Raw genomic sequence first — 26,871 nt, forward strand, 5'->3', positions numbered from 1 at the left:
AATTGTAAATTACATTTTACAAGCTTGATAAAAGAAAAGAAAAATTCTAATATTATGTCTTAATTTTCCCCATACTGTGAGGTATTTAGCAAATACGATACCAAGTAGCATTCTCGCACACGGCTTATTCAATTGCATAAATCTTCATAGGCATAAACTTTCTTTAAAACTTCCTTTTAATAAGAATATACTTAGAACTTAATTTCCTCCTTCAACTGATTCGCATAGCAGATATTTTTTAAAATATTCTAATATACCAAAAAGAAACAAATTTATTATTCATTATTCTTATCTTTTATTAATTATTTCATTCATTCATTATTTGGATCATTATTCATTCATTATTTTTTATTAAATAATCATTTTATTCATTATTATTAATTATTCTTAATTAGAAAAATTATTTTAAAAAATTATTGTTCTTTAAATATTATTTATTTATTAAAAATACAATAATCAAATATTTATAACAAACGATTTCTTTTTAATGTTTAATGTTCTTAAAGATCATTTGAAAAATTTATAATAATATTACTTGGAAAAATATAATTCTGGATTGAAAAGTTTGTTTAAAAATGTGAATAGTATTTATAAAAAATTACGAAAAAACATTCTCAAAAATCGAATTGTTAATTCAAAAAAATTTTTTTTTCAATTTGAGATAATTCAGAGCTGAATTGAATCCCGCAAAGTTTTTGAGAAAAATATTATCAGTTTCATAGAAAACTTAGGGAGATTTTTTTTTTCTTTTGAAGCGCGCGTTTTTTCAATTTAATCTTTTATATAATTTTAAACAATAATTAAAAAAATTTTAAACATTAAAAAAAATGTCTTAGATAAATTTAGATCATTTATTATTCTTAATAAATCAATAATATTTAGCAAAACACAATTTTTTAATTGTTTAAATTTTCCAATTTTTTTGTTTCGGGTATTTTACAATCATTCATTTTTTTCTTTCGGGAATGCTATTCCTTGAATATTTTCCGATTGGGTGTTTGTATATTTCGAAAATGTAACAATTTCGGGAATTGTGCTGGCAGGAATTTTGTTTTTTGGGATTTTTCAGTCGTTCCGTTTATTATTTAACTGTATCTGTTTTCTTCAAACTCCGAATCGATATGAACTATTTTGTACTCTTTTACGTCTCGAAGCGAAATTTATGGTCTGGAAAGTAATGCGGTATCTACTTTTTATATGTTTTGCAGAGTAAAAGAGTGCTTTAGCCTAGTCCGTAAGAGCCTGTCATGTATGTAATAAAGTTTCCCAGAAAATTGTTGTACATATTATCTTATGAACGAATTTCTTTAAGAATTTAAAAATTATGTACCAGAATTTTAAAACGACATTTAATAAAAAAATTATCAGAAATAATTCTTTCCTAATCTGAAAAAACTCAAACTACAAAAGTAATAATTAATGAAACTTTAAGATCTCTTTCGAAAGACATACAAAATTTCCCCGCCCTCAACTAGATAAAAACATAAAAAACAAAAAAGTTCCTCTTCAAAAGCGGAACAAAAATTAATTATCAAAATTTCTTCCCTCTCTTAAAAAAAATAATTGTGAAATTTATACGTTTATTCATACATAATTCCTTTTAAGATAAATTATTTAAATTTCAAGCCGCCTTGTATATTTAAATCAAGATTATTTAAGGTGGCAGGCATTAATATCAATTAAAGTTATTGATGAAATTGTGAAATATTTTTTTACAGGATAATCAGTGCATGAGAATAAAAATTCTCGGAGATTGTTACTATTGTGTCTCAGGCCTTCCAGTTTCCAGACCAAATCATGCTTATAATTGCGTCAATATGGGATTGGAAATGATTGAAGCCATTAGGTAAGATACTTGAAAAATTAAAACAACCGGAATAAAAAAACTGCTGCCCTTTATTGAAAATGATAATCAAAAAATCTTTGAAATTTTTGAAATCTTTGAATTTAGGTGCAAAGCTATTTGGCTTTTCCTTCTTATATATCCGCATCTTTATAAGATGTCTTCATATTAGCGAAATTCCTTATCTTCGCCGGCACACACTTCCGTGAATTCAAATGAGGGTACCACTTTTCATCATTCTCCGCTCTAAAGCCTAAAAAAAGTTGAATGTAGAAGGCATGAAAAATCTGCCGCGCAATTTCACACGTGCTACCTTTACGAGATTAAAGGAAAAACGTAAAAGGAAACGTAAGGCAATTTTTGTAAATTGAACTCCCTAGATATCCGATATTTATTGATGATTTTTCAGCCGAAAGCGAGTTAAAAGTAAGCGATAAAAGTTGAATTCATTCAAGAGGATAGAATTCTTCAAACCAAATGTACGTCCGTCGGTCGTACTTTTTTCCCAGGAGGTCCAGTAAGGGGAAGATGGGAGAGGATAAGTAGGAGACATGAGAGAAAGTGTGAAAGAGAAAGTAGGGGAAGTAAGGGGAAGGGAGGGGGGAGAATTATGATAAGTAGGCGAAGTGAAGGAAAGAAAAGTATGATAAGTATGGATAATATGAGAAGTAGTGTTAGTGATGTTGAGTAGTGGTGAAGAATTAAGGGGGATTGAGAGACAGAAAGTAGAAGAAATAAGAAAAAGTTAAGTGAGGAGAAGTAGGAGACGTGAGGGAATGTGAGGGGGAGGAAGTATGGAAGTGGGGAAAGCGTGGGGAGGATAACTACGATGAATAGGAGAAATGAGAGGAGGAGGAGTGTGATAAGTAGAGAAGTGAGGGCAGGTTAGGGCAGAAGTAGAAGGCGTGTGGTAATGTAAGTGATAGGAAGTATTAGAAGTGGGGAAAGTGAGGGAAGTGAGGGGAGGAGAATTATGATAAGTAGGTAACGTATAAGAGGCAATGACACTGAGGTGATGGGGAGTAAATGAAGCAGGGGAAGGATTGGAGGGGTAGTAGGGAAGTGAAGTTGAGTACGGGTGGAGAAGTGAGGAGGATTGCAAGAGAGAAAGTGGAAAACGTGAGGGGAAGTTAGCGGTGGAGAAGTAGGACACATCAGGAAATGTGAGGGAGAAGCAGTATGGGATTTGGGGGAAGAGAGGGTGGAGAATTAAAATAGAAGAGAAGTATGATAAGTAAGAAGAGTATTAGAAGTAGGGAAAGAGTGGTAAAAAAGTAAGGGAAGTAAGGGAAGTAGGGGAAGGGTGGAATGGGTAGAAGTAAATGAATAAAAAGTAGAGGAGGAGTAGTAGGAGGTAAGAAGAGATAGAAAGTAGAAGAGGAACATGTAGTGGAAGTATAGAAGGGGAAGGGTGGTGAGGTAAGGGAAATAAGTGGAGGGGAATTATGTTAGGGGAGTGAACGTAGGTGAAAGGAGGGGGCGTATGGGATGGAAAGTATGGGAAGAGGAGATCTTAACGACCTAATTCACGTTTCAATAGGCTACGAAACCCTTTTTGCAGGGGCACGACACCCCCTTTGACCAATTTTTTATGGGCTTTAATTTTTCACATTTAAAAGAAATTATTTAATCTAACAGATTTGTAAGAGAAGCAACTGGTTTTAATGTGGACATGAGAATTGGAATTCATACTGGAAACGTCCTTTGCGGAGTGCTTGGACTTCGAAAATGGCAATTCGATGTTTGGAGTGATGACGTCACTTTAGCGAATCATATGGAGAGTGGTGGCTTACCAGGGTATAATTTTCTCCAACAAATTTTAACTAATTCTCAAAATTCGTTTGCAATATTAGAAAAGGAAAAGTTATTAGAAATAATTAAATTATATGCATGTGTCAGGTGCAAATATCTAAATTACAGACATTTTTTGGACAAGCTGAATTTTGGTAAAAAGAAAAAGCCCCAAGGGGAGTTTACCTGTTCCAAAATTTTGATAAAACTTTTAAAGTTTAAAAGTCAAATATTTTTTAAAAAATCGGCTCGCGTCGCAGCCACAATCTCGTCGCGCGCTGCGTGCGCGGCTGGCTTCGCTCGAAAACTTGAGCGCGCCTAGGGCGTGCGACGGTTGAATCTCGCGCTTCGCGCTCCGATATTTATTGTTTGCATTTGGAATGTTTGAATAAAACTTTATCTAAAAGATCTCTTTCAGATGGCAGTATTTTTATGCGTCTTCATATTCTGAATTGCCTACTTAATTAATTATAGTCAAATATTAAGTTTCTCAAAACTTTTAGGCTTTGAGGTACATATTCTCAACGTAACACTCGCGCTGCGAGCGATTTCCGACAGACATTTGTAAACAGGTGATCTTTAATCTTTTGTTTCTCGTAACGCTCGTCGTATTTCCACACGTTTTTATTTTATTATTTTTATTTTCAATGTTATTTTTCACGAATAAAACAAAAAGTACGCGTCCTATCAAGAAGTGATTATTAATGAAATTGTAGATCTTTTTTCGGATAAAATTTTTTGTTAATTCATCCTTTTTCGTATCCTACATAGTTTGACCACACAATTGACTTTTTGATTTTTCATTATTTTTCGTGCAATCAAAATTTGAATTTTCGATTTTTAAAGAAAATCCAAAAATTTGTTATGATAATCTTGTAGGGCTTTCAAAAAGCAATGTTTTTCTTGTCTTGACTTTTTTCATATCGTACGTTTTTTGGCATAAAATTATGATTTTCGGTTGATTTAAAAAATTTTGAAAATGCTTTAACTCTGAGAATTTTCTTATTGTCGAAAAAAAGTCGTAAGGATAAATTGTTTGTCCTTTTTAAAACTATAAATATTCGTACATATAATTTTCAAATTCAGAAAAAAGTGGTCTCAAAAATATTCAAAATGAGCTCACTTTTTAAATTTTTCTCAAAAATGGCTGGTTAACGAACTCGTCCTTTCTTTTAGGACCTAAAAAAAGTGTGCCAAAGATGGATTGGATCCGTTCGTTTTTTCGATAGTTATCATGTTTCCGATTCAGGGGGTCTCAAAATCTGGAGATCCGATGAAAAACTGTGGTGTCAAATTTCGGACAATTCTAATACTTTCTCAATCATAAATGATGAGAATGTAAAAAATTGTCTTTCGAACTCGAAAAGATAAATTTTCAACTTAAAAAGATATTTTTCAAACAAGTATGTAGTTGAATTTTCAACAAACAAAACAAATTATTTTAGACCAAACACTTGCATTCACAAGGAAATAGATGAACTTTCAATCGGAGGGACGACGAATTTTCAACAAAATGCTTGATTTTTTACAAAAAAGTTGAATTTTCATCCAAAATGTTCAAATTTTTAAACAAAATAGATTAAATTTTAACCAATAAAACCTTGCTTTTTGATGAAATTAGATTAATTTCCCACAAAATATTTAAATTTTTACCACAAAAATTAAATTTTCAACAGGATAATTGAATATTCAACTGAAATGAAGAATTTAAAAAAAATGCACGTTGCATTTTCCACCAAAAAATATAACATATCTGCCAAATGAATTTTGTATAATATAGTTTAACTTTTAACCAAGTAGTTACATTTTGAATCGGGAACATTAACTTGCTAAAAAAAGACGAATTTACAACAAAATACATCAATCTTCAACAAAATTGGGGAATTCTTAACTACAAATGATCGATTTTAAACCAATAATCGAATAGTTGTATGTACGGATGTACGTACATATATATGTATGTATGCATGTATATTTAAGCTCTCCCTTTTACGGATTTTAAGGCCTCCGCTCTCTGTACATAAATGTACATTCCATCCTTAATCTATCTTATCAGCTGCTTATATTCTAGTGTTTCGCCTTACTTAAAGATAAAATAATAATAAAATTAAAAAATAATACTTACTTTGCTTCTTCAGGATCGCCCGTTTGGTTCTGCCCTATTCCCTTGCTTCCCCTTACTTCTTCCAATTTCTTCATCCACATCACTCACTATCCATTACTATCTAAAATCCATCTTACATACTCATCGTCACTCAACTGCGCATCTTCTTCTCCCGTGCACTTCTCTACAACATGCGCCTACGGCTCCAATTCGTATTCACATACTCTACATAGATTCTCCTCTTCAAACATCCAATATCTACAAGCTCCCACTCCTTCTCCCATTCTAAACCGTATCACTTTACTCCAATTGTCTTGGTTTTTTTACTTTTTGCAGATATTCTGGTTTCAGCCCTTTGACCATCATGTACCATATATTGTACGTTGAATCCATCATCTTTTTCCATCTCACTTATCCTTTTCTTACTCATAGCTCTAACTCTATGACTTGCCACTCCATAACACCTTCTCGTATATCAGAAACCTTCCTAATTTTTTTCCTTTCTTCCTTCCATTTTGAATTTATCAAATTGCCTCTCGCCTCCTTCTTTCGAACTTCGTCCAAATATACTTGCGACATTCTACTCCCCTCTCCCCCTTTCATATTCTCTTCAAACTTCCAGGCTCTCTTAATTTGTCTAGTTATCATTTTTTTTCGTCCCTAATTCTTCCCTTAACATGTAACCAGGGTAGCTCTAGCTCATCCCCTTTACCTAACTTAGAAATCGCTCATGTATGCTCTCCACTTTCGTATGTTTCCTATACTTCGCCCATCACTTTACTTGCAGATTCTATTATTTTCCTTACCTGCACCTCGTTTCCCCCTCCTGCCTTAATCAAAAACCTAAGTAGCAGAACTCCTCAACCCTTTCCACAGATCCTTTGCTCCCACATACTCTTCAAAAATTTTTCTTCATTGGGTCCATCCACTTCACGTCGTCTGCTAACAGAACTACGTCCTCCGCGTAAGCTAGAGAGTATTGTTTGCTATTACTCAATATGCTCCTCCTTCCCTTTTTTCTTTAGCATATTCTTTAGGTCTGCCAACAGCATATTAAACAGTAGCGGACTCAAAGGGCACCCTTGCCTTATACCACTGTCTGTCCTGAATACCTCTCCTTTACCCTTTCCTATCTTCACCCTAATCCTGGTTTCAGTAAAAATTTCCTTTATCCTCTCCACCAGCCTTCCTTCTATTCCCCTCTCTTGCATTTCTCGCTATAACACTTTTCTATTTACTTAATCAAAAGCTGCTTTAAAGTCCACGAACAACGAAACTAGTTTCACTCTCTTTCTCCCTAAATTTCTGTTAACCAAGTAGTTCAATACGTCAATGTTGCATGTGATTCCCATCCCTTTTCTAAAATCTGTCTGATTGTGCGGAATACTTTCTTTTTCCTCTATCTTACTTTCCAACCTTTTTCTTAAACTTTCTGCATATATTTTATATACCTTCTTTCCCTGTGCTTTCTGGACAAGTGGTACCATCAGCCCTATCATCCACTTTTCTGACCACCCTTCTCCATTCCATACCTTGTTACAGATCTCACATAAGCCTTCCCTGACCCCTTGTCCTCCATACTTGAACGCTTCGTTCTCCATTACATCTTCTTCTGTGGGCTTGTTTTTTTTTAAACTATTTATAACCTTATCCACTTCTTCTCTTGTTATTATATTTCCTTCCTACATTTCTTTTTGCATTAACTCTCTATTTTCCCTATTATCCTATTTTGTTCTTCCTCCAACAGAACCTTCTTTCCTCCTTTTGCATTATTTATCACATGCCAAACTATACATTCCTTGATCGCTTTTTCTACTTTTTCCTTGTACTTTTCCTTTCCCCTTTGCTTTTTCCTTCCTAAAATCCTCTCATGTTCTCTTTTTATCCTATTGAACTCCCCCTTCTCAATTTTCTTACACACTCTTTCATTGACTCCTTACTCTCCTTGCATTCCTCGTCCAGCCAGCCTCTCTTTTTCCCTTCTCTTTCTTTGTTTGTACCTTACTCATCCCTTACCTTCTCCATCGACCCTTTCCATCTTTTCATTAACTTATCTACTCCCTCTTCTTTTATAAACCTAATCGTCTCCTTTTCCATTTTTTTCTTTCAACTCTTTCAGTTTATCTACCCCATCGACTCCCATTTGCTTGTTCTTTCCTCCCCCTCTTACCTTTGCCAACTTCCTCACTTGTGGCCACCACCTTTCAGTGTAGCGATTACCAGGAAGTGCTCCGACCCAATTTCATTATCCACTTTTACACATCCTATCATATTTCTCATTGTTTCTTCCGCAAGGATTTAGTCTTACTGCCTCTCCCTTCCCTACAAATGTGATCTTTCCTTCCTCATCACCTTTCGTATTGCCATTACAGATAAACCATCCTGTTTCTCCTATTATGTCTAGTTACCTCCTCCTGTCCCTGTGTATCTCCCTATGTCTGGAACTCCTTACATAGGTCTCCTTTTCTTCATCCCAAGTCCCTCCCCTTTGTTCACCAGTCCAGGTATTCAAATTACCTCATATCAAAACCAACTCTTCTTTCTTTTCCTCCATCCACCTCTTAATTACTCTCCAACCTTCCTCTTTCCCTCTTCGTCTACATACACAAACCACCGCTATTTTGACTTTTCCAAGTCTAATCCTTCTTACCATTGTTCCATCCTATTCGCTACTATCCCTCTCTTCTCTCTCTTTTACTGCCAATTATTGTCTCACCTCTGAGACTATTCCGCCGATTGTTCTCCGTTTAACGTGTTCCTTTCTTGCTACTTGCATCGACAACACATACCCTTTTGGTAACATTCTTCTCATTCCCTTACAGTCTCTCTAATCCGCCCATGTCTCATTCATGATTATTACATCCCATATTGTCAATTCCCCTCAAAAGACCTTGTCCTTGTTTTATAATCCTGAAACATTCCAGAATGCCACCTTCACATGCCTATCTTCTCCTCCCGTTCATCGGTCCTTATATTTAGCCAAGTTCTCAATTCTTCTATTTCTTCGTCCTAGATACACATCTGTCCGTTTATCCAAACTCTATCTCTCCCTACTATTATCTTGCCACCTTTCCATCTTTCCGCCCAGACCCTCCGCTTGATCAACCATTTTCTTCTCCTTGCCTCCCTACTGAAAATTCCTATATAGGTTCCTATATAACAACCTGCATAAGATCCTATATACGATTCCTACATAAGAAATTATATTTTTTACCTATAGGTTCCACCTATAGGAAATGACGTAAGATCCTATAAAAGATTCTATATAGGATCCTACATAGGGCCCTATATAAGATCTTTTATATGTTCCTTTATGGGACCACATTCAAATCCGCAGTTTCTATGGCGTCTACGGCTGCGCAGAAGTTTCTTTGGTTCTATATAGAAAATGTATGTAGTTTCCTATATAGGGTTCTATATAGCAGCCTATATAGGAACTTTCAGTAGGGCTGTCATGTCAGATCTTCTTCTATTCTCTGCGTTCTTCCCTTCAACAACTTCTTTTTTTCCATAACTTCAAACCTCTCTTCCTCACACGTCAATGTCACCAGAAATATGCCTTCCCTCCCTTCCTTCATTCTTCCTGTTTTCATTGCCCTTCCACCCTAATTTGCGCTCCTATACCTTTCATCCTACACTGTGAGATCACTGTGCAGCTCTGTTGAGCTTTTCCAAATTCGTAGATCTACCTCTCCTATTACACCTCCCTAGGCCTAGGGATCTTTGACTTTTTCCACACAATTCACCCTTTTAAATAAATCCTTCACTCTCACTAAAGCTACCACACCTTCCTTCCTCACTAGTATAAATTTCACTACTCTCACTTCTCTTTCCCGTCCTTAATAGACAAAAAATAACAGCACCACAAAAACAAGGTTACTCTACTGTCGGTACCGGGAACGGAAGCCAAATAATGAAATAGTTAAATTTTTTAAACTTGTACTCAAAGAGATGGATCATACGTCATTCAGTCAGTTCAATTTTCAATCAAGATAATTAATTTTTTTACTAAAAAGACGAATTAGCAAAAAATACATAAATTACCAACTAAAAAGTTGCATTTACAACCAAATAGTTCAACTTTGAAGGGAATGGGACGAATTTTAAAAGAAAAGTTGCATGTTTAACCAAATAATTGCATTTTCAACCCAAAAAGATAACTTTTTAACAAAAAATTTACATTTAAGAAAATTAAAATTTTAATAAAATAGTTGAATTTTCCGCTAAAGTGATAAAATTAAAAAAAAAATGAAATTGTTGTTGAAGTTCTACTTTTAACCGAGCAATTAAATTTCCAATCAAGAAAATTAATTTGCTACTGAAAAGGACAAATGTATAACAAAATACATAAAATTTCAACTAAATTATTAAAGTTTTAAGTAAAAACGCTTAATTTTCAAACAATAATAAAGTGTTTACGTTTCCACTCCAAAAAATAATTTTCAACCAAAAAAAAAGTAAATTTTAGCAAAGAAGTTCAACTTTCACCTTGAATTTTCAAACGCAAAAAATAAATTCTCAATTAATAATTCAATAGTTCATTTTTATAATAAAAAGAATTAATGTCCAACGACAAATATTCGTGCAATAAAGTGCAAGAAATTAGAAAAAGGGGAAGTTTCTCGAAAGCATGGAAAAAAAGAGATTTTCATTTTTTAAAAGAGGGTAAAGAGGGGAATAGGAGAAAGAGTATAAAGTATTTGTTTAGAGGCTTTTCTTCTAAAATAAAATAACTAATTTTAATTATTTCGGGAATTTTAAAAACATATTATTCACATTTATATTTCAACTGCTCCATGCAATATAAAAACAAGCTCAGGCAATTCTGCAGTAAAGCTGCTGTATTCTGCAGTTTTACTCTCCCCTGGCCAAACGTCCAGACAAGCTTACTTCTAAAAAAGGCAATGGTAGCCGCGGGTTATCACTGGTTGTGATTAGATTCACACAATGATTCTGCGACCACTTTAGTAACAAAAATGTTCACAGGCCCACACCCAGTGAATTGGAGTCGTCTATCGTATATTTACTCATGCTAAAGGATTTAAATGATACTTTAACAGCGAGGGTATCCAATATATAGACCTCAGTTTCGCCGGGGTTTTAAAATAAAAGATATTACAATTGGTTTTAACCGCAGTTCTATGGACCTTAAATGGGCTAGCTTTACAAGACTTTAATAATAATAACACAAAAAATATCACACAAAAAATGTCTGTAATGTAGATATTTGCACCTGATACATGTCCTTATAGGGAAACATTATCAATTAAAAATTGAATTTTTTAGGAGGGTTCACGTGACAAAAGCTACTTTACTGCAACTTGGAGATCGGTTCGAAGTGGAACCAGGAGGTGGAGGATCGCGAGAAGGCTACCTTGCAGATCATAAAGTTGAGACGTTTCTTATTGTTCCTCCAAAGGTATGTATGTCAGATCGAAATTGACTTCTATTGACTGACTTACTTCGGGGAATATAGCACCCTCATAATCAGATTCCTTTCACTACCCATGCTACTCAGCAGAGTAATCTCACAAATATTGGTTCGTCTTCTCAGAAAATCAAAACAGCGTCTCTATATTGTAAAGAATCTCATATAAGCAAGATATGTAGATAATATACAAAAACAGGATTTCAATATCAATTGTTTTTAATATAAAGGAATTATAATGATTATAGAAGTTTTAATAAATCTTCTGAACTTTTTTGAAATGTTGGTAAATTTTCTTTAAAAATTAATATTTTCAAATAAAAAAAAACATCTATATGTTTCCCAGGAACCTTAGAAAAAATATTTTATTCCCTGAAAATAAAATTAAAAGCTTCTAAATTTGTAATTGAAATAATGAAAAATATACATTTTATTCTAAATTTCTTCAAACTTAAAACAATCGCGTTGAAACTTTCCGATTCCTTTTTAAACATTCGAAAATCTTTTAAAATATTATCGTACAAATAATTCTTAATAATAAAAAAGCATTAAAAATGTTTCCAGGAATCTTAAGAAAGTATTGTGATCCTCTTGAAATGTTACAAACTTCGATATCTCTTATTCCGAATTTTCGGGACGGCTAGTGAATCCCGTTTTCCAACTACCCCATTATTTCGAGACGTCTATTGACAGACTTTAAAAATAACTAAACAGCTCTTTTTGTTTTCGTATTATTTGAAAATTTACATTTTATTCAAAATGTTTTGAAATCTTTTCAAATTGTTCATATTTTTTTTTAAGATTCTTAAACCATGTGAATATTTTTTTGATCATTCCAAATTTGTTTCAAATTTTAATTTGTCTGTAAATCTTCCGGATTTTTTTTAATCTGGAATTTGTTTGAAACCTATAAAAGATCTATAAAAGACCTATAAAAGATCTCTGTCCTAGGAATTTTGAAAAAAAATGTATACTCTTGAAACATTTAACAAACAATTATTAAAAAGCTTTTTATGTTTTCCGACTTCTTCAAAAATCTACATTTTGTTCTGCAAGTTTTGACATCTTTTTAAATTCTTAATTAGTTTTGAATCTTTTCGAAAGTTCCTTATTTTTTAATATCTTTTAAAATTATCCGATTTTTTTTAATCTGCAAAGTTAAAACAATCGCCTTAAAATCTTCCAGATCCTTTTTAAAAATAAGAAATCATTTTAAATTTTCTCAGGAATCTTTAAGATTTTTTTGATTTTTTTTAAACCTTTCCATTCTTAAACAGCTTTTACATTTCGTTAGAAATTTTGAATAATCTAAAGTTTGTTTTAAGTCTGCGATATCTTTTCAAATTTGAAATGATCTTTAATATTTTTTAAATATCCAAACCTTCTGAATATCTTTTGAAGTGTTTCGAAATTTTCTTAAAATCATTAAAAAATGCTGCATAAATACAAAAATCATAAAAATTTTCCGGAAATCACTTCAAGTATTTTGAAATATTTATTAATTTTCTCTGAAAATTGATTTTTCTAAATAAAAAACCATTTGAAATTTTCGCAGGAATCTAAACAGCTTTTGAAATATTTAAGTTTTCTCCCAAATATTTTTTATTCTGCTAAATTAAAATTATTGTCTTAAAATTTTCCACGTTTTTTTCGAATAATTGGGAAATTTTCAAAGCTTAAAATTAATGTTTTAAAATAAAAACCCTAAATCATTACAATTTTTTCAGAAATCTTATTGTCGCATCGGTATCTGTAATTTTTCTTGTTACCGTCACCAACAATTTTTTTACCGAAGCCGACCGGTAACATAATGTTAAAAACCAAATTATTTTCAAGTATTAACAAATCATTTGTAATTGACTTTTACCTTTCATTTTAATGTTATTTGGACGTTTTTACTTTAAAAAATGTATTGAGCAGGCAATTCGTAATCTTTGCTAAAAAATGAACCAACTGAAGAGTCACTAAATGTTATTTTCACGTCATGTCGAAACTAGTGTTGTGAGCTTTTACCAATTAATCGTTTGACACATTAAAAAAAACTGTTTAAGAAACCAATGATTAATTGAATAATTTGAGATAAAACAGCTTAAACAAATTAACGACTCAAACAGATAATCGGTTGAATTATTATTCACCAGAAGATTTGAAATTATGGCAATCGCGATTGTGAAATAATTAATCATCTCCGCACTTTAGATGACTAGATCTTTAATTCAATTATTTATTGTGATCATTTTTTAAACTGAATTTATTCGATTAACCTTCAAATGATTTAACAATGTATGCGGGATCTTGTAACTACAACTTTAAAAAATAACGAAGGATAGAAACTAATATAGTTTGAGTTCGAGGAAATTACAATTTTTTAATTGATACATTATTAAAAAAAATTCAAATTTATAATATGATATCAGCCCACTGGGCACAACATTTTAGAACATAATTGGAACGTCCTAAAAACGTTTCTTGGACGTACAAGTCAAAAGATATCATTTGAATGTTTTAAAAACTGTCCTAAGTCAGTTCAAACAATGTTCTAAAAGCGTTTTATGTTCGAAATACGTCTTTTAAACGTTTCTGGAACATTTTATGTTTATGGAACCTTATATGGACTGACTTCGGACATTTTTAAGCCGTTCTAAAGATGTTCTTCAACGCTTGTGCCCACTAGGAGGCGAATCGTGGAACACAGTGGTTACAGTTGTAATCAACATCCCTGAACATAATTTGTCCACAGAAATACTTACATATGAAAATAATTACTTGAAATATATCTCTTCAAGTCTTTAATTACTTATAAAAATGTCTTTTTATCTAAATCACTTTCTGGCTTCAGAAGACCAAGGAGGAAAACGAATTAAAAAATGGGGATGGTCACATGAGAGGACCTGGACCGATTCCGTCGAGGTATTATTGAAACTTAAATAACTTAGATATTGATAAAAAGAAATATTTTGGCTTCCAATCGTCCACAAAACTACGAATTTTGCCGATTTTTCGTGAACATTGCAGTTCATTTCTTCAGAGCCAACCTTAGCCTAACGTTAGCTGAAGTTAGTTAGCTAACGTTAGCCCTGAAGAAGTATACTGAAACTATTTCACGAAACGTCGTCAAAATTCTTAGTTTTGTATACATTTGGAACCCGAAATATCTCTTTTTATTCAAATGAATCATATTTGAATCATGAATTCTATTAACCTAAATATTATTTAAAAACCTGTTTAACAGTTGAGTTATTTTACCATAAAAAATAGGCTCGAATATGTTTTTTTTTCAATCGGTTTGTCTAACGTTTGTTTCGACAGATCGAGGCCGAGCAGTAAAATGACAAAGTACGTGGAATGCTGGGGTGCAGACAAGCCTTTTGCAAATATTGCTGAAACTACTTTGGCGAAAAATATTGGCCTAACGGTAAGTAGTTTATAAATAATAAAACAGAAAAATAAAACACGAACTAGCAACACTCTTCATCCATTCTAGATATTGATTTCTTAAACATTTCTATTTTTATTTAATAATTTTTTATATGGGACGTATATTTTCTGTACAAATGCTTCTTTCTTGTTTATTTGTAGCTACTACCAAAATAAAAATTACGAAGTTTATATTAAATACTCATATGTAATATTTCAGAGTATCGCAATGATTGAATCCAACCTTCTAGCGAACCATGCGAACTGTCTCAATGTACAGTAAGTTCAACTCTTGCTTTTTTGTAAAAAATAAAAACTTCAATGTATTGGGTAATTTAGAAAGGGCAAGGGCTGTGCTAAAAAATTATGTAAAAAAAGCAGGTCAAAGGGTATCAAAATTAAGGTGACATTTTAATTTAATAAGGTTTATAATCTCAATTTAAAATACTTTAAAACGACCATAATTTCATGTTTAGATAAAATATTAATTGGAAATTTAAAATAAGAATCCTATTACTTAAATTTCAAGTTCAAAAATAGAAACTTCAATATTAAATGTCAAGCTTTTCGAAACAATTATTCATTTGAACAAAAAAACAGTTTGGCCTGATAAGATTTTTTTCTTATTCCAGTGTGCATTTAGTCAATCAATTTAACCCATAAAAATGTTTGGGTTTTTTGAAGAATAGAATTTTAATATTTACGAAATAATCCGGTAAGAAGCCTTGCATTAAAAAGTATTAGAAAATTTGAATCCCTAAGAATGACGTTTCTGTCCTTAGTTTTTTAAATTTTCATTAGGCGGCGAAAATTATAAGAATTCAATCCCTTTTAAAGCCTATCGGAGCTGTGAGACGTAAACTCGAATACATTAAAAACACAATTTTCATTTGAAGCATTAGAACGCGCTCTAAAAGTATGAAATTTGCCAAATCTAGTAGGATTTATTTAGATAGGTGTAAGAATACATTTCTTTATCGTAGAATGTTCCCTTAGTTCAAATATTAACAATTGAAAAAATATAAAATCATGATAAAAAATTGAAAAAATTATTTTTCTCCAGAACCTTCTGTGTGGAAATTGATCCTGACATCGTAAAATAGCCGACGCAAAGTTTTAAGAAGCTTTTTGACTGGTTATTATTCGAAAAACAGTAAATAAGTGTAGAAAAATTTGCTAAATTTAAAGGGATTAGTCTAATTCTTGGTTGCTTTGTGGTATTCAGCAAAATATTGTCAGCGCTAGGTACGTTAACACTGAATGAATGAAATTTTTCAATACTTTTTAATGCAAGCCTTTTTACCGGTAACTGCCATAATTTTATTCATTTTCGGCATTTTGATAATTTTTTTACGGATTTCAAAAGAAGACCATTTTTTCTCTCAGGGTTTTGGAAAAGAAAACGAACAATTTTCAATTATTTAAGAATTTTTGTCTCTAATCGTAAAATACGTGTCGTCTTATTTCTATTGACAAAAACATATTTAAGAGGCAACTGATTATGTGATTTTAAATTTCAATGATTCAATGTTTTGAAATGTATATTGGCTCTTAAGAATATTGATTTTCATTATACATATTTTTTGTTTCAAAATTTGCACATGCATTATAAAGTATATTCTTTGTTTAAAAAAATATATCCTTACTAATCTTCGAAAATGATTTGCAACACTCGTTTTTTATGATCCGTTGCATGCAGTTCCAATAATAATTCGTTATATTTCCAACTTATGTTTGAGTTTTTTTTTTTTTTAAGTGTAATTATAACACCGGAAATAGGGTCAATTTTCGCAAAAATACGAAAATAATAGAAGAATAAGTTTTTTGAATAAAACATTTAAGTCTTCATGTCAAGAAATCTATTGTTTTAGAAATAAGTTTATTTTTAAACCCCAAACGATGAATTTTCAACCAAGGAAGATAGTTTTTTAACCAAATAGTAGAATTCTCAATGAACAAACCAAACAGTTGAATCTTTAACATACAAAGACGAATTCTAAACTAAATGGTTTACTTTTCAAACAGAAGATAATAAACTTTAACCACGAACAGTTGCAGTTTTAACAAATAATCGAATCTTTAAGGCAAAAAGCACGAATTTTTTAGAAAATAGTTGAATTTTTCAACTCAGAAATTTTCTACCAAAACAGATAAATTTTCAACAGATCAGTTGAATCTTCATAAAAAAAAACTTTTTAACAAAATAGTGGAATTCTTAACCGTATAGTAGAAATTTTTACAATCAAGCAGTTGCATTTACAATGTTTGTACAATTTTCAACTCAAATATATATGAAATTTCAAAAGAACAGTCAAACTTTGAAGCCAAAACGACGAATTTTCAAAAATTTATTTGCAACCAAATAGTGCAATTTCAAAATAAAAAGTATCAATTTTCAACAAAAAATGGAATAGTTAAATTTTTAATTGAAAACATTGATTTTCAACAAAAGAAAAAACAAATTTTCTACAAAATAATGAAATTTTCAACCAAGGAGATCGATTTTTAACTAATAAAATTAATTTTCTTACAGTAGTACAACCTTCAATCAAGTAATTGAATGTTTATTACAGAATATTAATTTTTTATAAATAAAGTCGAATCACGAATCCACCACGAACATGGTTTTACAACAAAATACACTAATTTTAAAACCAAATTTTTGAATTCTAAATTTAAAACTATTAATTTTCAACCAATAATGGAGTATTTCAATTTGGTGTTAACAAAAAAATGAGATTTTTGCATAAAAAATAAACAACTTTTAACAAAAGACAGTAAAACCCTTCAATAGCCCTCCCTTCTATAGCCCTTCTGAGAATTGACGCTCCGCGCCGCAGGTAAGAGCGTAACTGAAGCTGTGCGGAGTGCGCGGGATCTGCCTTTTTTTTACTAAGGCGAGCACTCAGGCGTGGACAAATAAAAGCGGAACTGGCTATAATGAATTAGTTTCCACCCACCGTCAGCTCCAAAATCGGCGCTATAGAAGAGTATCACTGTAATTACATTTTTATACAAGATAAAATTAAACTTGAGATACAAAAATTAATTTGAACAAAGTAGTTACTTTTTTAAACCAGCAGTTAATTTTGCAATCGAGAAAATTAATTTTCAACTCAACACGAACTTTTAACAAAATAGTTGACTATTCCACTAATAAAATACATTTTCAACCGAGCAGTTGAATTTCCAACAAAAAATGATAAATTCTCACTGAGTAATTTAATAGTTAAATTTTCAACTAAAGAAGTTAAATTTATAATGAAAAATGGATTATTTAAATTTTGAAATTACAAAGACAAAAAAAATTTAAAAAACAAACTTCATTCTTCAACCAAATAGTAGAATTTGTAACTTAAAGAGATACATTCTGAACGAAAAATATAATAGTAGACTTTTCAATTGAAAAGAATAAAATTTTATCGAAAAATAGTTGGATTTTCTTATTAGGTAATTCCTTCAAAAATATCAAATCAAGCGGGTGGAAATGTATGCGCACAATAAAATACATTGAATTAAAACAAAATACAGAAATGTGAAAATTGAAATTTTTTGTAAAAGGTTGTTATTACTTGAGAAAATCTGTAATAATGTTGGAATTCTGGTTAAAAATAAAACTTCTAATTTCCACTTTTATAGACATATGTTTTTATAATTTTCAAATTACAAAAATTATTCTACTGGAAACTTAAAGGATTTGCGAATACTTTTTAGGGTTTCAAATACATTTACCAAATTTTACAAATAATTACAAATTCTATTTTTAATTACAATGTTTGGATTTTGTATTTTATTATAACTTAATATTTTTTATTGTGAAAATACCTTTCCACCTAGGCAATTTGTTGTAAAATGTGCAGGCAGTGGTGTGGAGGCAGAGAAGGTATGTCAACCCTAACTTACTGGTTTAATGAATCTCATCAAGAGGATCAATATCGAGAGCAAAAAGATGAACAGTACCCCTGGTACGTCACAATGTCTAATGTCATCTATTCGACGATGTTCTGTGTCCAAGTTATTTATCTCCCAAAGTAAGTATTTTAGTAATTAGTATTTTCATACTTATTATTATTACAATTTGAACATTATTTATTCTATCCAATCGTAAATTTTTGTTTCGGTTCATATTTTTTTAATGAAACTTACCAGAGTATTAATTTGACAAGGCTGTAATGTGTGCTTTTTTGCCGTTTATGATAAAATTGACTTCGAAATCTTCTCCACACGCCATAAAGAGTTTGACGAAAAGTAATTCAGATCTGTCGGTAGCTGAGGCCCAACTGAAAGTACAATTTACAATTGGTGGATGATTTTTAAGAAATAAATTCCCAATAATATTTTTGAATAATTTTTTAAATAATTTTCTTAATAATTACAGATATGCTACAGTTTATGGTTGGTTTGGCATTGGCATCGTAGCACTCTCTATTCTCACTTTTATTTTTTGGTACATCGAAAAAAATGGAGGCGAAGAATCAGCGCCCAGAACTATTAATCGAGGAATTAGAATATCTGTATATTTAATTACTGCCACTTTAACTATAGCTTCTTCTTTATCGAGCCTAACTGAGTTTGTAGAGGACCCAGATTACAAAATTGCACCAGTACGTACTTACGATTTGAAAATAATATTGAGTCTTATATTAAGAGAGACAATTTTCTTATTGATAAATAATCAGGAATGCGTCAAAACTTCATTTTCAAAATTCTATGCCTGTCCCTGAATTTTTCCGGACTAATTTCTTACTTTCCCTGACCGTTAATATTTCAAGAACAATTTATAATCATTTAACATTTTTAATACATATTATTTTACACAAAAAGTGACTAATGTGCATTAATAATGAGACCAACCTTCTTTTGAATTTAAAAAACTACAAAAGAGTTCGAATGAATTCATAAGGCTTCAAAAAAATGCAAGTTAAATTCAAAATACTGCAAATGAATTGCAAAAAGTTTTTGAAATTCAAAAGACTCTTTTGATTTCAGTAAAAGTGCAATGAATTCTGATAAATTGAAATGAAATGAGAAGATTTCTATGATTCCAGATGAATTAAACAAAACTAAAACAATGCTACAGAATCCATTGAATTCTTTTGAATTAAGTGAATTTAGAATAATTCAAGGGAATTCAAAGAATTCAAAATTTTTCAAACAAAATTTGAAGAATTTAAAATCATTCGAAAGAATTTGAGGAATTTCAATGAGTTTGATGAAATTTATAAAAATTACATATGAATTTTAAAGAATTCAGTGTCAATTCATAAAACATCAAAACAATTCAAGTTAAATTAAAAATAACTCAAATGAATGAGAAAAATTAAATAAATGAAATAATTTAAAAGAATTTAAAATGATTTAAAAGATTTGAAAAGAACTCAAAAGAATTCGATGAAATTTATAAGAATTTTAAGTGAATTTTTGCGAATATAGGATAAATAAAGGAGTCTTTAAAACAGTTCAAGGTAAATTCAGATTAAATTCAAATGAATTGGGAAAAGTTGAAAAAGAGAGGAAAAAGAGTGCAAAAATTCAAGTGAATTGAAAAACATTCCAAAATGTGAAAAATGCATTGAATTAAGTAAGTTTGACAAGAGTTTGAAAAATCCAAGGGAATTCAAAGGTATTTGATAAAATACTTGAAGGTGAATTAAAGAAAAAACCAGAAGACCTTCAACAAAATCTATTGAATGGTGTAGCATTGAGTGAACTTAAAGGAATTCAATTAAATGCAAACAATTTAAGAGATTTTCAAAGAAATTCAAAAGAATTCATAAGAGTTTGATGAAATTTATAAGAATACCAAGTTAATTTGAACATTTTCAGGATAAGTTCATTAGACCGTAAAACAATTCAAGTTCCATTCAAATAATTCAAATAAAATAGACAAAAATTTCATTCCCAAAAATTCCATTTATTTCATTAAAATTGGGTATTTGAGCTTAATTTGAGCAAAATGTAGCTGGAATCGAGTCAAATCAACCTTTAAATTTACGTTTTATTATTATTTGAAAACTATTTTATTTATATTGAACGGCATACAAATTTAATACCTAATTAAGTAATTGATATTCGTGTGAAATGTTTCATTTAATTCCAAATTCAGAAAAAAATAATGGACAATATTTGACTAGATTTTCCAGTAGCCAGACTGCTTTAAAATGATTAATTAAAAAAACTTTTAAAGAGTCCATTGAATTGATTTGAATTGAATTAGGTGAATTTGGAAGAATTCAAGCGAAATCACACAATTTAGGAGATTTTAAAAGAATCAATAATTTTAAAAAATTTCAATAATTCAGAAAAGTTCGATAGAATTTATAAGAATCCCAAGTGAAACTAAATGAATCCCGGATAAATTATTAAGATTTGAGGGTGAATTCCTATTTAATTTAAGTGAATTGCACAAAATATTTGAAAATCACCTCAAATGTTTAAAACCTTACCAAAAAACACTTCTTGCAAATAAGTTCTTTGAGAAACAAAAATACCTAGCGATCTTTTTAAATCTCATAAAATCGATGAAATCCTCGGAAATCTTATAAAATTCCTTGGAATGTTTAAATATATTTTGAAACCTTATAAGTAAAATTCTTTACACTCGCATGACAATTTTTGTAAATCCTTAAAAATCATTCAAATCCTTGGAATTCATTTTAAATTTTTGTAATCTGTTGAAAATTCCTTGGAATCTTTATAATATTAAAAGCCCTTTGAAACACTTTGAAATTATTAAAATCGATCAAAATTGCCTGAAATATTTCAAATCCTTTGAATTCGTTCAATATTTCTTTGAACTTTTTAAACCTCTTTAAAATGCCTTCGTATAATTTAAAAATCCTTCAAATATTTCAAAACCATTTAAAACTTTGGAAATCCATTGAAGTTTTGTTTTAATCCTCCAAAATTCTTTGGATTTTTGTAGATGTCCGAAAATTTTTCAAATATTTTAGAATCACTTCAAATTATTGCAATATATTTAAAACACCCGACAGTATTTCAAATCCTTTACAATCTGTATAAATCCCTTTAAAAAATGTGAACTTTTGAAAATTCCTTGCAGTTTTTGAAAATAACCCAGCGCCTGTGAAATTCTTTTAAAGCCCTTTAAATTATTTCAATCAATTGAAAATTTTTTGAAATCTATAAAAAATATTTTTAAATCTTCCGTTTAAATTTTCAGTCTATGGAAATATCTTAAAATATTTGAATACCTTTGAAATCTTACGAAATCCCTAAATTCTTATGAATAAATTTATTGAAGCCTATGAAAATACTATAAATCCCGTAAAATTAAATGAAGTTTTACAAAATCAGTTGAAATCCCTTAATACTTTTTAAAGCTAAAGGCATTTTTTTAAATAATATAAAATCCTTTTAAATCTCTGTAAATAATTAAAATCTATTCATAATTGCTTAAAATATTTGTAAATACTATAAAATGTTTGAAATGTTAGGAAATATTTTGTAAGCTCTTGTAAGATTTATTTACATGAAAATTTGAATTTGTAAAATTAAATTTTTTATTGAATTGTAAATAGATTTTCTCCAATAATTAAATTACTTAAAGAATAAAAATTGTAATAAATATGCCTGTGCAAATCCCTTAGAATTTTTCCAAATATTCTGAAATACATGACTTCTTAACAAATATTTGGAAATACCTTAAAATATATATTTGAGGAGCTTGGAATCTTTAAAAATATCTGAAAACCTCATAGGTTCTATAAAACCGTTCCCCGATATTCTAGGAAATATTTTTTAGCTTCATGACATTTTTTCAATTCCCTAAAATGATTCAAATCCTTGGAAATTCCTTGAGAATTTTTAAACCATTTGAAAATGCCCTGAAATCATTGAAAATAAAGGATTTAACACTAAAGGAATTTTAAAAAATGGTAAATCCTTGGAAAATCTTAGAATACCCTAAAGTATTTAAAATCCTTTAAAATATTTTCAACTGCGTCAAAACTTTTTAAAAAATGTTAATCCAACTGACGTCCACCCGCAATGTTTTAATGGGATAGGTTTTATGATGACAATTGAAGTCTTTTCCAACAAAAATGAAAATCCGCCACTAAACACTTTCTTTTACGATAATTTTTCCATTTTTTTAAAACAAAAATTTTTAAAAATTTAATCGTGATCGATCATTAATATATTATTAATCTAAATATATAGCAGTAATATATGTTACAAATTTTTATTTTATTATTATTTAATTTTTTATTGACTGTTATGAAATTGTAGTAATATATTTAACAATTTTTACACAATTATATAAAAAATATTCATAATGTATGTATGTTTGATTAATAAACGTCATTAAAAAGCATATTGTAACATTTTTAAATGTGCATACGTTTAGTTGAATCGCGTTAAATTGAACCGAATGTAAGTACTCTTAATTTAGCTAACAATGCGCGAAAAGCAAAATACCAAATTGTTTAATAGTTTTATTTACATCTTTAAATCAGAATCCGTGAAATATATTCCGTGGAAAGTATGATATGACTAGTATACAATGTGTGCAAAATGGAATGATGAAAACTCATACGTGATATTATGGAAAAATCAACGTAAAAAAGTGTTTCGTTGCGGATTTTCACTTTTGTTGGAAAAGACTTAAATTGTCATCAGAAAAAATATCCCATTTAAACATTGCAGGTGGTCATCAGTTGGATTAAAATTTTTTTAAACAACCATGTGGCAGTTACTGAAAGTACTTCTTACAGAAATTCCTTGACTTTTAATATTTTTCCCCTCTGACGTTTTCCTGATTTTACTACGCTCATTCCCAGGCATTCTCTGATCTGTGGCCACCCTGATAATATAAAAATATTTTTCAATGTGGCCAAACTTTTAGGTTTATATTCAATCAGGAGCCATTGCTCTCCTGGTCGCCTGGACCCATTTGAGGGTAGGACACCTTTTGAAATTGGGTACGATGCTATTTTCAATTTTTGTATTATTGGTCGTTTTTTCTCAAATGAAACTCATCGAACTTTATTATAAGAACATCAAAAACGAGTAAGTACAGTTAAATCAGAATTAAAATAAAAAAGTATTGCGTGGATAAATAAAATAAAATTTTCAAGGTTTTCTGGAGTTCATTATACGATACAAATTGGATTTCTTCTTCTGCTGGTAGCCCTAATCCTTCACGTATTAGATAGAAGAGTTGAGTTCACTTCCAGAACAGATTTTTTGTGGAAAAATAAATTAAAAGTGGAACAAGATGAAGTTGAGACAATGAGAGGTATTAATAAGATTCTTCTTGAAAATATTCTACCGGCACATGTAGCTCATCATTTTCTAGCATCAAGAACCGACCAGGTGAGTTTTATTTTGTATAATATTCGAAAAATTTAACTAAGAAAAAATCCTTCTCTAAAAAATAGGCGTGTCACGAAAATCTCGATAGCATTATTGTCGCTTTTCCTCCATTTTGATTGGGTAATTTAAAAAACTCGAAGAAAGGAATGTGGCCAAATTCACACACATAATTGTTAAGAATTAAGTTTCAATTGAAGGATAGTGCCAAATAATGTAACGTTTATATACATAATAAAACTGACAATAATTTCAGAAATACTAAATGCAAAATTTAGTTAAGTAACCATGGCCAGACATATTCCGCAAAATTAAAATTTGTATTTGACATGAGTAAGGGTAACTGTATTTTCAAATAACAGTAAGAATTTTTTACTTTGAAAAAAGTGAAAAATGACCATTTTTGAATATTTCCATTGCATTATTCAAATTGAAATCATTATCTTTAAAAATAAAAATAAAATATGAAAGATACATTGTTGTAAAAAAATGTAAGACTTACATTTTCAATTAAAATTATTAGTTTCCGATCAAGAAAAATGGAATTTTTAACCAAAATTGTGATAGTTTATATTTTCTAAAGAAAAGATTTTTTTTTCAATAAAAAAAAGTTGAATTAAACTAAAATAATTAAATTTTCCATGCAAAAAAGACGAGAAGGGAATTTTCAACTAAAAACGATTCATTTTCTATCGAAAATGGTATAGCTACACTTTTACAGCTACATTTTCAGTAAAAAATTCATTTTCAACAACAAAAAAAGTAATTTCAATAAAATAGTTTAATTTTGAGATAAATAAATGAATTTTCACCTAAAATAATAAATATTTAATCAACAAAATTAATGGTAAACCCAATAGATACATCTTTGGTAAATTACATACATTTTCAACAACATAGTTAAATTTTCAACCAAACAGAGGAATTTTCAACCAAGGTGATTGAATGTCTTTTAGATCGAAATCATTATTTTTGAAAATAAAAATAAAATATGAAAGATACATTGTTGTAAAAAAATCTAAGAATTTATTTTCAATTAAAATAATTAATTTTCGATCAAGAAAAATGGAATTTTTAACAAAAAGTGTGATAGTTTATATTTTCTAAAAAAAAAAGTTTGTATTTTTCAATCAAAAATAGTTGAAATAAACTAAAATAATTAAAGTTTCCACCCAAAAAAGACAAGAAGTGAATTTTTAGTTAAAAAAGATTAATTTTCTAACAAAAATGGTATAGCTACATTTTCTGTCAAAAAATTCATTTTCAACAACAAAAAAAGTAATTTTAATCAAATAGTTTGATTTTTAGGTGGATAAATAAATTTTTACCTGAAATAATAAATCTTCAACCAAAAAATTTATGTTTAACCCAATAGATACATCTTCGGCAAAATACATAAATTTTCAACCAAACAGATGAATTTTCAACCAAGATGATGAAATGGGTACCACGAAAGATAAATTTTCGATAAAAAATGGAATAGTTAAATTGTTAGTTTGAAAAAAATTATTTTTAATAAAAAAAAAATATTTTCAACCAAAGAAATTAATTTCCCACCAAAAAGATGAATTAAAACACCACGACCGGTACACTGCTCTTCGAAGGCCAATAACTATGACTGTTCGACACTACAAAAAATGGAGATACATATTTTTTCTTTGCTTAAGATCTCATCTTTCGGATGGTACCAATAAAATTCCTCAGAAAATTTATTTATTATTCCAAAATGCAGTTTAAATAAAAAAACGTGATTTTTCTTGCCTATTTTTTTGTGATCCATTTTTCAAAGTTTTTCAAGTCTGTAATTATTCTGGGACCGCACTAACCGGTGGAATAAATATCTAAACTTTTAGAATCCATGGTTCAAAGATCGATTTTTCGATTTTGTATTTTCAAAAGGGCGTCTTAATGGCAAAATTCTTGTGAAAAAAATTCATGAATTTTTTTACAATAAACGATACTCTTTTTGAAAAAATTTTCAAGAGTAAAAAGTTCTTGTAATTAGCCAAGGAATTCGCCTGAATTTTTTCGAAGCGTTTTGAGCAAAAATTTAAATTTTGCATATGAACAACTTTGGCAAAATTCAAAATTTTGCTCAAAACGCTTCGGAAAAATTTAGGCGTATTCCTTGGCTTTTTACTTTTCGAAAAATGGATCACAAAAAAATAGGCACGAAAAATCACATTTATTTAAACTGCATTTTGGAATAATAAATAAATTTTTTGAGGATTTTCATTGGTACCTTTGGAAAGAGGAGATCTTCAGAAAAGATAATACCTGTATCTCAATTTTTTGTAGTGTAGAACAGTCTTAGTTATTGGCCTTCGAAGAGCAGTATACCGGACGTCGCGTTTTGACAGTTTAAGGGTTAATATTATGTCACAAAATGCAACGATTCAACTAAATACAGAAACTTTTAACCAAATAGCTGAATTTTTCAGTGAAGGACAAAGCTACATTTTTAGTAAAAAAAATTCATTTTCTAACAAAAAGATTTTCAACAAAACAGTTAAATATCTCAAAAAAGAAATTACTTTTTAACTAAAACAATGATTTTTCAACAAACAAAAAAAGAATTGATAACAAAATAGTTTAATTTTCAACCTAAAAGATGAATGTTTGACCAAAACAAGGAAAATTTTCAACAAAATAGATCAATTTTAAACAAAATGGTTAATTTTTTTATCAAACAGGTGAATTTTCAACCAAGAAGATTAAAGGTCTATAAAAAAGATTCGTTTTCAGCAAAAAAATGAAATAGGTGATTTTTCAGTTACAAAAATTAATTTTCAATTTTAAAAAAAAATAATTTTCAATCAAAAAAATGATTTACAACCAAAAAGATTAATTTTTTAAGAAATTTACAACCTTATATTTAAAATGTCAACTGAAGAAATGAATTTTCAACAAAAATGGTGAATTGTTCACTAAAAAGATGAATAGTCTACCACAAAA

General features: G+C 29.7%; 1 protein-coding gene across 5 annotated transcripts in view; it reads left to right on the top strand.

The window, feature by feature from the left end:
• The window catches only part of LOC117174728 (adenylate cyclase type 2), a 134,369-nt gene that overhangs the window by 102,156 nt on the left and 5,342 nt on the right, over positions 1–26,871 (top strand). For 4 of the 5 annotated variants that reach the window (XM_033364047.1, XM_033364049.1, XM_033364051.1 and 1 more), the window contains 10 exons: positions 1,719–1,846; positions 3,482–3,640; positions 11,025–11,157; positions 14,006–14,076; positions 14,476–14,581; positions 14,804–14,862; positions 18,444–18,614; positions 18,962–19,187; positions 23,450–23,613; positions 23,682–23,919. In XM_033364047.1, the coding sequence (XP_033219938.1) occupies positions 1,719–1,846; positions 3,482–3,640; positions 11,025–11,157; positions 14,006–14,076; positions 14,476–14,581; positions 14,804–14,862; positions 18,444–18,614; positions 18,962–19,187; positions 23,450–23,613; positions 23,682–23,919 (1,455 nt within the window). The remainder of the gene's footprint in view (positions 1–1,718; positions 1,847–3,481; positions 3,641–11,024; positions 11,158–14,005; positions 14,077–14,475; positions 14,582–14,803; positions 14,863–18,443; positions 18,615–18,961; positions 19,188–23,449; positions 23,614–23,681; positions 23,920–26,871) is intronic. The other variant, XM_033364050.1, reaches the window with a different exon arrangement.

This window comes from Belonocnema kinseyi, chromosome 6 (assembly GCF_010883055.1).
Source record: "Belonocnema kinseyi isolate 2016_QV_RU_SX_M_011 chromosome 6, B_treatae_v1, whole genome shotgun sequence".
In the NCBI taxonomy this organism is placed as follows: domain Eukaryota; kingdom Metazoa; phylum Arthropoda; class Insecta; order Hymenoptera; family Cynipidae; genus Belonocnema; species Belonocnema kinseyi.